At 43.6% G+C, this 11,934-nt stretch overlaps 1 protein-coding gene across 5 annotated transcripts in view; it reads left to right on the top strand.

The window, feature by feature from the left end:
• Window positions 1–590: 590 nt before the first annotated feature.
• Window positions 591–11,934, top strand: part of UBP1 (upstream binding protein 1) — a 52,048-nt gene continuing 40,704 nt past the window's right edge. For 4 of the 5 annotated variants that reach the window (XR_008678663.2, XR_010132782.1, XM_019024125.4 and 1 more), the window contains exon 1: window positions 591–1,214. Coding sequence is in view for 3 of the 5 variants with exons in the window: in XM_019024125.4 (XP_018879670.3) it covers window positions 1,102–1,214 (113 nt within the window). In the remaining 2 variants the exon portion in view is untranslated. The remainder of the gene's footprint in view (window positions 1,215–11,934) is intronic. The other variant, XM_019024126.4, reaches the window with a different exon arrangement.

The raw sequence follows: 11,934 nt of genomic DNA, 5'->3' as shown, positions 1-11,934 counted from the left end.
TGCACAACTGGCTTTTCTGTCACCAGATGGGGTGCGAACCGCTCACTCCCTTGGTAGAGAGGGCAAAAAGCAGAGACGACCGGGAAATACCACAGAGGAGCAAATCACCTCCGGAAGTGGCGTTTTGGGTCGCTTTCTACCATGCAGTCCAATGAACTCTTTCTTTTGGCAACAAATTCCGTCTTCGAGCCCGCCCAAGGTGAAGAACATTTTGATTGGTTGTTTAGTCGGGGGACACAGAGACTCACGGGAGCTTCGTCCAAGCCCTTGCAGGTATTGCTCAGTTGGCCTGTCAATCATCTCGCTCGCTAGAAGGGGCGGAAACTGGCAGCCCTTTTGGCACCGCCTCTTCCTGGGCTGCTGTGCGGGGAGGCAGCGAGGCCACCCCGGCTGGGAACAGCCGCGTGGGCGGGGCCGCATTGCACTCTCTGGACAGTTCCTGGGCCGCGAGGCGCGGGGAGTGGCCCTAAGCGGGGGGCTGTACGGGGAGGGCCGGGGCGTGGGGCGAACGCCGGGGCGGGGTCGGGGCGGGGCCGGGGGAGGCGGAAGCGGCGCGTGAACCTAAGTCGGAGCCGCGTTGAAGCCAGCGTCCGGCCGGCAGAGCGGCGTCGGCGGGGTTGGCCGGGGCGGTGTGGCGCTAGAGCCTGGGCGGGCCAGGGGCAAGGAGTCAAGGCTTGGGGGCGGGTGACTGGCGGGCGGAGGGCTTGCCCCCTTGTGGTCCTCGGAGCGGCCCGAGGTCCAGCCTCCCAGCGGTCCCGGAGGAGGATGCGACCGGGGGGCCCCGGGCGGGGCGGTCGGCGGCGGCTGCAGCGCTAGCGGCGCGGGGGCTGGGCGGCGGCGCCGGCATGAGGCGCAGGGCCGGTGTCCGCGGGAGGGTGGCGCTGCCGGCGGCCCGGCCGCTCCCGCTGCAATTGCTCGCTGGGCTCGCCGTGCCCTGCCAGTGGGGCCCCCGCAGCTCTCGTCCCGGCCGCCGCTGCTGACCACTCGCCGCCCCCCCGGAGGCTTCACCCGCGCCCTCCCCCAGGACGCGCCAGCGGAGCTCCGGCCCCTTCGCCCTGGACGCGGAGGCCGCGCTGTGCGGGGCGACGGCGAGGCCGGAAGATGGCCTGGGTGCTCAAGATGGACGAGGTGATCGAGTCCGGGCTGGTGCACGACTTCGACGCCAGCCTCTCGGGCATCGGGCAGGAGCTGGGCGCCGGCGCTTACAGCATGAGGTACTGGGCTCCCTGGGCGGGGAGAAGCCTCTGTCTCCTTGGGGAAGGCCTGCGCAGCCCTGAGTCTCTGCCAGATGCGGCTGCTCCCAGAGGTGCGCGGGCCTCCTGGGCTGCGGGGTCGGAGTCCTGCCGCGTGGCGGTCGGGGGCCATGGAACCCCAAAGGCCTCTGCTCGCCCTGGTGACGGGCGGGTGGGGGAGGATGGCCCCGCAAGCGTCGGCCTCGTACCGCTCCTGAGTGCTTCATATTTGCTGTAAAACACGCCCAGCTATTAGGATGGCTTGGGTTGGTGGGGGAAGGGGCTTCTTTTCCTTATAAGTGATTTACAAGTCCCATTGGAGCTAGAATACACTGTACGAAAAGGCAGCACTTATATTGGGAGAATACTGTCCAGCGTTTTGGGATTAGCTCCTACTCTGTTGTCCTACATTATGATCTTTTCTGGCTGCAGATTTTAATCACTTGATGTTAGTAAATTATAATTGAAAGAGCAGCGGTGGGAGTAGCACTGTGACTTCGTTTTGTTTTTTTGATTGTCTCAAAGTGAAGTTTCTCATTTTGGAGACTACCCTCTCAGGCTGTTTCCTCTTGAGGGTTTTAAGATGCAGTGATTGCACCACAAACAATTGTTTAGTTTCTGCTGTCTGTACCAGCAGTCATTCATTTTAATATGGAGTGATTGAAACAGATCTGAGCTTAGTCTCCGCCCTTTATCCTTTTTAACTGTTAGGAGTTTGGAAACTGTATTTTTTTAGTGGCTTTATTGAAATATAGTTTACCATAGCGTTGACTTGACTAATAAAGTCTAAAAATCAGTGGTTTGGCAGCTTTTCAATAATGTGAATTAAGTGTAGCTTTCTGTTCTTTAGAAAATGTCTGATGTCTTGGAAGTGCTCTACAGTTTCCCAGTAGCATTCATACATCTTACTGCAGCTCTAGAGGAGGACTTCTGGGTCAAAGCTGGCCTGGAATCTTGGTGGCTGCTCCTTGAAGTAATTGGGTCTTTAAATCTTAAAGAGAAATTCTGAGCCATAAAGAACTCTCAGAAAGGTTGGAGACATTTCTTGGAGTGTGGAAGTGAGTAGTGGAAGGCATATTAAACCTGGAGTTCCCCAGCGTCTGGCTCTGATTTGGTCTCTGCTGGGCTTCCTGAACTTGGCACCTCTTCTCTCTGCAGTTGTATAACTTAAGGCCTGTAGATGAGTTGGCTTATTTTCTAAAACAGCTGTTTCAGTTGTTGAGGAAATTGAGCTACTGAAAGTCATGGAGTCACCCCAGAGGGGGGGAGTATTAGAGGCAGTGCTTCTCTAGTGAAAACGCACTCCTCTAGTGCCATTCTGCTCCTTAGCTGTACTGGAAACACGAGGCTTATAGTCAAGGCAGAGGAGGCACGTGAAGCAAGTTCAATATGTGTCTCTCCTCAGTTGCTTCTCTTTTATGGTAAAATGAAAGTTTGCTGCTGAAAAGTTTACTTATTGATAGCTATTTTGAGCTTTTACTTTTTTCTAGGGTTTTATTTGACCTGTACTTTGATTTAGTGATTCAGCCAACTTATTAATGTAATAACTTCTGTGTATGGTTTATTTCCATGAAAAGGAAGTACAATCTTGATGATTTTAAACCTTTCCCTGACCATGTGTTTTTAAAGTAATGTGTGAGATCTTTGTAATTCTGTGTAACCTACAGTACTCTTTACAGGGATAATTTTCCCCTGAATGCTTTTTTGGTTGTGTCATTTAATCTAAATTTTCAAAGAAATTTGAAGGTAATTACCATTTTTAAGAAGGTTATTTTTTTCGTATTTAATTGAGTCCTCAAAAACTAAGAGATGAGAGTGCTTGCCTCTTGCAAATTCAAGGCCCTTCGTTTGAAATTCTCAAACTAAGGAAATTCCAAAATTGACTCGATAAGGAGAAAATCTGAAGAAGGCGTTAGCTGCTGCAGGCCTCCCTGGACTGCAGTTGTACTTTCCATGCCTGGCCCTGGAGCCCTGAGAGGGTTGGAGTGCCTATGAATGGCTCACTCATTCTCCAGCTTGAGCATTCAGTCACTTCCTCTGGCATCCAGTGGGAAGGAAAGCTTATCTTTCAAAGTTCAAGAAGTAAACTTGAAGAAATTACTGGAAAAATGACTTCTTGATACAAATTGATTTTGTAGGCAGCTTTCCATTTTTCTTTCAAAATGAAACATGCTTACTGTATTTGCTTTTTGGATGGCTTAAAACAAGAGGTATTTCTTAAGACTTCTCTTAGGGAATGGTTTCTCATCTTCTGGAAGGATAGTTTGAAAGGAAGAAATGACTTCTGTCAGTGGTCTGACTTAAAAATAGGCAGGTGTGATGTTTGGTATGCTTGTAGACCTAGCTACGTGGGAGATTGCTTGAGCCCAGAGGTTCAGGGGTGTAGTGTGTGCTATGATTGCACCTGTTAATAGCCACTGCACTCCAGCCTGGGCAAGAATGAGACCCCCTTGTTTTTTGTTGTTTCCCCCCACCCCTTTCTCAAAAAAGTAGGAAAAATATGTTTGTGTAAAATAATGTAGGCTGGTAATATTGGGAATATATTGGGGCTAATTACTAACATTACCTTTGCTTCTCTTTTTTTCTTTTGGCTCTGGTTCTCATGTGTTCTGTGTGTGCTGTTGTATTATACTTTTTTGTTGTTGTTTTTGTTTAGTCTTTTTTTGGTATTATATTTGGATGTGAGATGTGAACTGCAGCAGATTCTATTTGAAATGAGGCAGGTCATAAATGTTTTTAAAAATCTTGGTTACAGTAACAGGATTTTAGAGATGGATAGAGACCTTAGAAACCTTTTAGAGTCTAGACCACTCCTTTTCTTATACTGTAAATGCATTATCTGAGGGTCATAGATGTTAAAGTGATTGGCTTAAACAGATGAAGGCTGATTTTTCCCCCACACAGAGTGAAGACTGAAACTCATGGTAACTTGAAATCTGGGTCATTCTTGTTTTGTGAAGTATGGAGTAGATAACCAAATGACTTTAAAAAATAATACTCATTAAAACTCAAAGAGGGTCTTTGGACCACCTGGTAATTTTCTTTCCATCTCACTGTATGAAATTTATCATCTGTAGCCAAGTTAATTTTTAGGATTTGGGGGCTCAATATTGAAATATTTTTGAAGGTTATAGGAAGTAATGGCTTGTGTAGCTTACTCTTATAAAAATTTTGATATTAAATTATTACTTTAAAAAAGGTATTGTCTGAGCCCTGTTTGTTAAACTTCGCTGTGGTATAAATCTCTTGAAACAAAAGATATACATTATGTATTTTGAAATGGGAGGTACATCCATAGTTTACAAATAATTTGCTAAATCAAAACTGCTTTGAGCTAATGACAGATTTCCTATATTGATTGAAAGGTAAAATGTTGATTTAAGAAATTATTGTACAACAAGGTTACTGTAGTTAATGATACAATGTATTCTTGAAAAATGCAAAGGGTGGATGTTAATGTTCTCACCACAGTGATAACTGAGGTAATACGTTTGTTAATTGGTTGAATTTAAACATTGGACAGTGTATATATGTCAAAACATCGTGTTGTACATGGTAATGTACAGTATTATCTGTCACTTTTTAAAAAGTTAAAAAAAATTAGTGTTATAGACCCTGTAAGGTAACAGAATTTCAACTTAGATCAGTATTAAGTTAGTAAAAGATTAGCAAGGGTAGGGTTTATTATGTAGCTATTAATAATTGATGATTTTCTTTTGGTCTCATGCTAAAATAGAATGTCCCTGAGTAGGTGATATCTATCTTGGAAGTACAGATGATCTCCAACTTATGATGGTTTGACTTAAAATTTTTGTTGTATAAGCCATATGCATTCAGTAGAAACACCTTCAGTAGACACTGTATGTTGTGTTTTGAATTTTGGTCTTTCCCAGGCTCCTGATACATGGTATGATGCTCTCTTGTGATGTTGGGCAGTGGCAGTGAGCCATAGTTCCCATTCAGTATACTGTGTTGCCAAGTGGTTTTCCCCGACTGTAGGCTAATCTAACTGATCTGAGCATGTTTAAGGTAGGCTAGGTAAGCTATGATGTTCAGTAGGTTAGGTGCATGAAATGTTCGTTTGAGACTAGGTCTTGCTCTGTCACCTACACTGGAGTACAGTGGTACAATCATGGCTCACTGCAGCCTTGACTTTCCTGGGCTTATGCAGTCTTCTCACCTGAGCCACAGAGTAGCTGGAACTACAGGCAGTGCCACCATGCCTGGCTAATTTTTAAAATTTTATTTTTAGTAGAGATAAGGTCTTGCTGTGTTGGCCAGGCTGATAAATTTATCTTTGATTTATGATATTTTCAACTTACAGTGGGTTGATTGGGACTTTATTATATGTCGGGGAACATCTGTGTAGAACAATTTTAGGATTAGTGAAATTTAAAATGGGTTCTTCAGAATACTCCCAGAATTGGCAGTAATTTCTGTTTTTTTTCCCTAGAATCTTTTCATGAAACAATTTCTATAAAACTTCTAATTCCAAGGTTTAACAACTTTTTCCTGGATTTAATCTTGGCTGCAGTACAGGAAATTATTTAATAAATTAACTCATTTAAAAAATTTATTGATTTAAGATTATAGTATCCACATTTTAAAATTTATTACTGTAAAGCTAAGGTTGGCAAACCTTTTCTGTAAAGGGCTAGGTAGTAAATATTTTAGGCTTTGTGGGATGTATGGATTCTCTCACATTTTGTTTTTTACAACCCTTTAAAAAATGTAAAACCAGATCGGGCGCCATGGCTCACGCCTATAATCCCAACACTTTGGGGGGCCAAGGTGGGTGGATCACGAGGTCAAGAGATCAAGACCATCCTGGCCAACATGGTGAAACCCCGTCTCTACTGAAAATACGAAAATTAGCTGGGCATGGTGGCGCATGCCTGTAGTCCCAGCTACTCGGGAAGCTGAGGCAGGAGAATCGCTTGAACCCGGGAGGTGGAGGTTGCAGTGAGCTGAGATCGCGCCACTGTGCTCCAGCCTGGTGGCAGAGAGAGACTCCATCTCAAAAAAAAAAAAAAAAAAGTAAAACCTTTCTTACCCCATAATTGTGTAAAAACGGGCTGGTTGGATTTAGCTCTTAGGCCATAGCTTGTCAACCCCTGCTCTAAAGGATAGAGTCACCGAGCGCAGTGGCTCTCACGCTTGTAATCCCAGCACTTTGGGAGGCTGAGGCAGGTGGATCACCTGAGGTCGGGAGTTTGAGACCAGGCTGGCCAACATGGTGAAACCCCATCTTACAAAATTAGCTGGGCATGGTAGCGCATGCGTGTAATCCCAGCTACTGGGAGGCTGAGGCAGGAGAATTGCCTGAGCCCGGGAGGCGGAGGTTACAGTGAGCCGAGATTGCTCCACTGCACTCCAGCCTGGGGTGACGGAGCAAGACTCTTTCTCAAAAAAAAAAAAGTATTTGCTGACTACTGAAACCTTACTTTCAAGAAATTATTTTTATGTAGTCTAAGAACTGTCTCAGCTAATTTATGTAATTCCATTGTTTGTCTATAGATTTTTATTGTGTTCAGTTTTTAAAATTAGGGTTCCCCCGCCCCTGTAAGATATAGTACAATTTATATCCTTCAATTAGGGCTGTTTGAAACTTGGTGGTTTATTGATATGGTCTCCTAAACTTGATGTTTCATCATAGTGGCATTTGTTGGTTTGCCAGTACACATTTAAACATTTGCTTTGGCTGGAAATACCATCTGATGCTTTTTTCTTTTTTTTTCTTAGCTGTAGGTTCTATGACTGATACTATTATTATTATTATTATTTTTAGAGACAGGGTCTTGCTTTGTTGCCCAGGCTGGAGTGCAGTGGCTATTTGCAGACTTGATCACTGCACACTACAGGCTCTAATTCCTGGGCTCAAGGGATTCTCCTGCCACAAACTCCCAAGTAGCTGGACCCACAGGTGTGCCACATGGTGCCCAGCTTCATGACTGAATTGAAAGGAGGCTCTGTATTATTTACTTTGCTTGTTTTGGGACAGATCTGATAGATGAATATGAAATTGTCAGCCTTTGATGGTAGAGTCTTTTTTTTTTGAGATGTGGAGTCTTGTTCTGTCGCCCAGGCTGGAGTGCAGTGGCACTCTCGGCTCACCGCAACCTCCACCTCCCAGGTTCAAGCGATTCTCCTGCCTCAGCCTCCTGGGTAGCTGGGATTACAGGTGCATGCCACCACGCCCAGCTGATTTTTGTATTTTTAGTAGAGGCGGGGTTTCACCATGTTGGTCAGGCTGGTCTCGAGCTCCTGACTTCGTGATCTGCCTGCCTCGGACTCCCACGGTGCCCGGCCTATGGTAGTCTTTTTTTTTTTTTTAAAAAAAGGCTGGGTGCAGGGTGGCTCACGCCTGTAATCCCAGCAATTTGGGAGACTGAGGTGGGCGGATCTCTTGAGGTCAGGAGTTCGTGACCAGCCTGGCCAACCTGGTGAAACCCCGTCTCTACTAAGAATACAAAAATCAGCTGGGCATGGTGGCATGCACCTGTAATCCCAGCTACTCAGGAGGCTGAGGCAGGAGAATCGTTTGATCCCGGGAGGTGGAGGTTGCAGTGAGCTGAGATCGCGCCACTGCATTCCAGCCTGGGCGACAGAGTGAGACTCCGTCTCAAAAAAAAAAAAAACTCTTGAGTTTTTTGGACATTGTGAAATTGTTGCCTTGATATGAACTATGACAAAACTAGTTTTTACTCATTCATGTATTCATTGTTGAACTTTTAACTTAAAACTCTTCATTTTGAAATTTTTCGAGTTACAAAAGTAGTATAGAGAGTTCACATGTACCCTTCACCCAGCTTCTCCTACTTTTAGAACCAGAGTACTATTGTCAAAATCAAGAAATTAGACTTGGTGCAATACTGTTATCTAAATTACAAAATTTATTTGGAATTCACAGTTTTCTCCCTTTTGTCCTTTCAGATTCCAATCCAGGATTCTGTATTGCATTTAGTTTTTGTGTCCTGTAACAATTTTTAGTTTTTCCTTCTTTTATGATTTTGACACTTCTGATGTGTAATGGTTAAAACTGTTTTAGAAACATGTAATTTTTTGATGTGGGTGGGGAATGCAAAGATGAGATACACTTGTGAATGCTATTTAGCCTTGAAAGGATCTCTTATTTTTAGCAGTGATTTTGAGTAGAGTAGGACCACAGTTGTTTGTATTTGTTTAGTTACTACTTTGTCTCAATTTATCTAAATATAAATAGGATGCTGTATATGTTGTAGTAACTTCATAATGTGAAAGTATCAAGAAATTTGAAAACGTTAAAAAATTTATTTAGAATAACAATTACAAACCATTGTGTTTTAACCAAAAAATTTTTTTAAATTAAAAAACTTTGCCAAAACAGAGAACTTAGCCAGAAGAGGGTCACGCTGTGTTACCCAGGCTGAAGTGCAGTGGTGCAATCATGGCTCACTGCAGCCTCGACTTCCTGGCTCAGGTAATTCTCCTACCTCTGCCTCCCTAGTAGCTGAGGTTATGAGTATGCGCCACCATGCCTGGCTAATTTTTTTGCTGTTTTTTGTAGAGACAGGGTTTCACCATGTTACCCAGGCTGGTCTCTGGGCTCAAGCAGTCCGCCTGTCTCGGCCTCCCAAAGTGTTGAGATTACAGGTGTGAGCCACTGCACCCAGCCAATTTTAACTTTCTTTGGATGAGTAAATGTTTGACTATACATGTAATTTATTTAATGGATATGAGAGTATTCAGATTTTGTTAATAGTGGTTGGTTCATGACCTTGGCTGTCAAGTATGTCTTTCCTGCTGCTCTGTAGTTTATACCATAACGTTCTCATCCATTTCCTCCCCTACTCATCTAGAAAGCTTAATGACACCTCCTCAGCCTCACAACTCATCCTTGCCATGCCTATTTTCAACTGATTCCTTTAGTTATTTACTGGGAAAATGGAGCTGTCTTTTTTCGTTTTTTTTTTTTCTTTGAGACGGAGTCTCACTCTGTCGCCCAGGCCAGAGTGCAGTGGCGCGATCTTGGCTTACTGCAACCTCTGCCTTCCAGATTCAAGCAATTCTCTTGCTTCAGCCTCCTGAGTAGCTGGGACTACAGACGTGTGCCACCATGCCCAGATAATTTTTTTGTATTTTTTAGTAGAGACAGGGTTTCACCATATTGGATAGGCTGGTCTTGAACTCCTGATGTAATGATCCGCCCGCCTCAGTCTCCCAAAGTGCTGGGATTACAGGTGTGAGTCACTGCACCCGGCGGAACTTTCATATGCTGTACTGGCTTGTGAGTTTTTCTATGGTGTATTTAGGTGTGCATTTCTTATTTATTCTGGTTTGGTCATTTGGGCTTCTTGAATCCATGAATTGGTATATTTCACCAGTTCTAGAATTTGCTCAGCCTTCCTGTCTTCAGTTTTTGCCTCTATTCCATCTTTGCTGAGACTTGAATTTAATGCAAAATCTTCTCACTTGGTCCCTTCTTAACTTCTTCATTTTCCATCATTTCCCTCTCTGTGCTGCTTTCTGAATAACTTCTTTTTACCTATATTCCAGTATTCCAGTCTCCTAATTCAGTCTTCACTTCTGTCTGAGCTGCTGTTAAACCCGAGTTCATAATTTGGACAGTTTTATCTTCCAGTTCTAGAAGTTCTATTTGCTCTTTTTCAGTTTTGCTGTCCTTTAAAGTTTCCTGTTCCTTCCAGATACTTTCAGCCTTTTCTTTTATTTCTTTAAATAGAGTAAGTACGATTTTATAATTTGGATCTGATAATTCCAGCATCTGAAATCTCTGGTGGTCTGTGTCCAGTCAGGAAAATAGAAATCAGTGAGATGTCTCAAGCAGAGAGGGATTTAGTGAAGTATTTGATTGCAAAGGAGCTGGAAGGGTTGGAGGAGGAGGCCATGTTACCTAGTTGTTCTTGGGCTTGTTGCTGGAGGCATGGCTGCTGATCCCCTGAAATTTTCCGCAGCTGTATTCCGCGTGGATGCGTGTTTTTGCATCTGGCTTTTCCCTTTCCCGCTCTTTCAATTTTCCACCACTGTTTGCCTTTGGAGAACCTGACAAGACTGTCTAGCAAGAATTCTTCTATATGTAGTTTTCAGGCTTCTAACCTTCTGCAGTAGAGGCAGAAAAGATCTGAATACCAGCAGACAAAATCTGGAACTGGATATATGTCATCTGTTGTTTTTGCTGTTGGTTTTTGCTTCTAGAGTCTTGTTTGTCCTTTTATGCCTGGTTATTTTGGTGTACTGGCATTTCAGAATTACTTGGAATAATTTGATGCCTAAGTCTTTTCACTTGCTTGTCAGACCCCTGGGAGCCCTACCTGTCAGTGGTTCCCCGGACCAGGCTGGAGAAGCTAACCAGTACTCTCTCTTCACCCTTACCCTGAGCATCTAGTTGTTCTCATTCCAGTTTAATGTGGATGGCTGTATCCTACACCCACAAGGCCACTAAAACTACAGTACAGCTTTGCAGTTCTTTCCTCAGTTTGGGTAGGTAAAAGCCACTTTCAGTTCTAGGCTTGCTTGGACTTACTGCACTTTTTCAGATTTCGGCCTGTTTCCTTATCTTGTTAGTTCTTCAATACTTTCAAGAATATATGTGTTCTCTGACAACTTTTTTCCCCCCTATCCTCAGTGAGGGTGGATGGAGTATAGGTTCATTTAAATTACTTAGCCTGCCATTACTAAACAGTTCTCTATGTTGTTTTTTCTATTTCGTTTCTTTCATGTCTCTTTAGAATTTTCATTTAGCTTCCATATATGTTTTATCTATCTTGTCCTTAAGAAAAATTCAAATTTTCACTGTTTTTGAAAATCAGTACATTCATGTAATTATATTCAAAGGCTATGAGAGGGTGTACAGTGCAGTCTCTGCCTCACACTAGGGTCTTGCAGTCATTCATTTGTCCTCCCTGAAGGCAGCTTACATTGCTGGATTTTTAGGTGTCCTGGTAGATTTTTATACTTCATTTGATCAAGCTTGTTGTGATTTCCAAGTCTTTTTTAGCATCCTGATTTTTGATGCTAAGCTACATTAAAATTTACCAACATGTAGATCTTTCAGTTTTGCCTTCTAAAATGCATCATTTGGGCCTGGTGCAGTGGCTCATGCCTGTAATCCCAGCACTTTAGGAGGCCGAGGTGGGTGGATCACTTGAGGCCAGGAGTTCAAAATCAGCCTGGCCAACATGGGGAAACCCCACTCTACTAAAAATACAAACATTAGCCAGGCATGGTGGTACAAGCCTGTAATACTAGCTACTTGGGAGGTTGAGGTGGGAGGTTGAGGCTGTAGTGAGCCATGATCATGCCACTGCACTCCAGCCTGGGAGACAGAGCCAGACCCTGTCTTAAAAAAATAAAGAAAGAAAGAAACACCCTACTTTTAGTTCCGTTTAACATTCTGTCTTTAGTACTCAAAAGTCTGTTTCCATTTATGGGATTACAAAAACCATCAAGGTTTTAGGACTTTAAACATAGTAGAAATTATAATCTTGTCTGGAGACCTAGTTTTCAATCTTAATACTAATTGGTTGATTATTAATGCAGCAGTCAGTTCATTGATTCAGCAAGTATTTGAGCTCCTTTGTGCTAGATGCTGGCATCAGTCATTGAAGAAACACGTATTTGGAGTTACGTGCTTATGGCAGATACAAACTTAGTCATGTATATTGTTGGAAAGTGGTAAGAGCTGTGTATAGAGCTAGGGTAGGGA

This window comes from Gorilla gorilla, chromosome 2 (assembly GCF_029281585.2).
Source record: "Gorilla gorilla gorilla isolate KB3781 chromosome 2, NHGRI_mGorGor1-v2.1_pri, whole genome shotgun sequence".
NCBI lineage: Eukaryota > Metazoa > Chordata > Mammalia > Primates > Hominidae > Gorilla > Gorilla gorilla.
The sequence above is the reverse complement of the archived record's forward strand: the minus strand, read 5'-3'. Positions and strand labels throughout refer to the sequence as shown.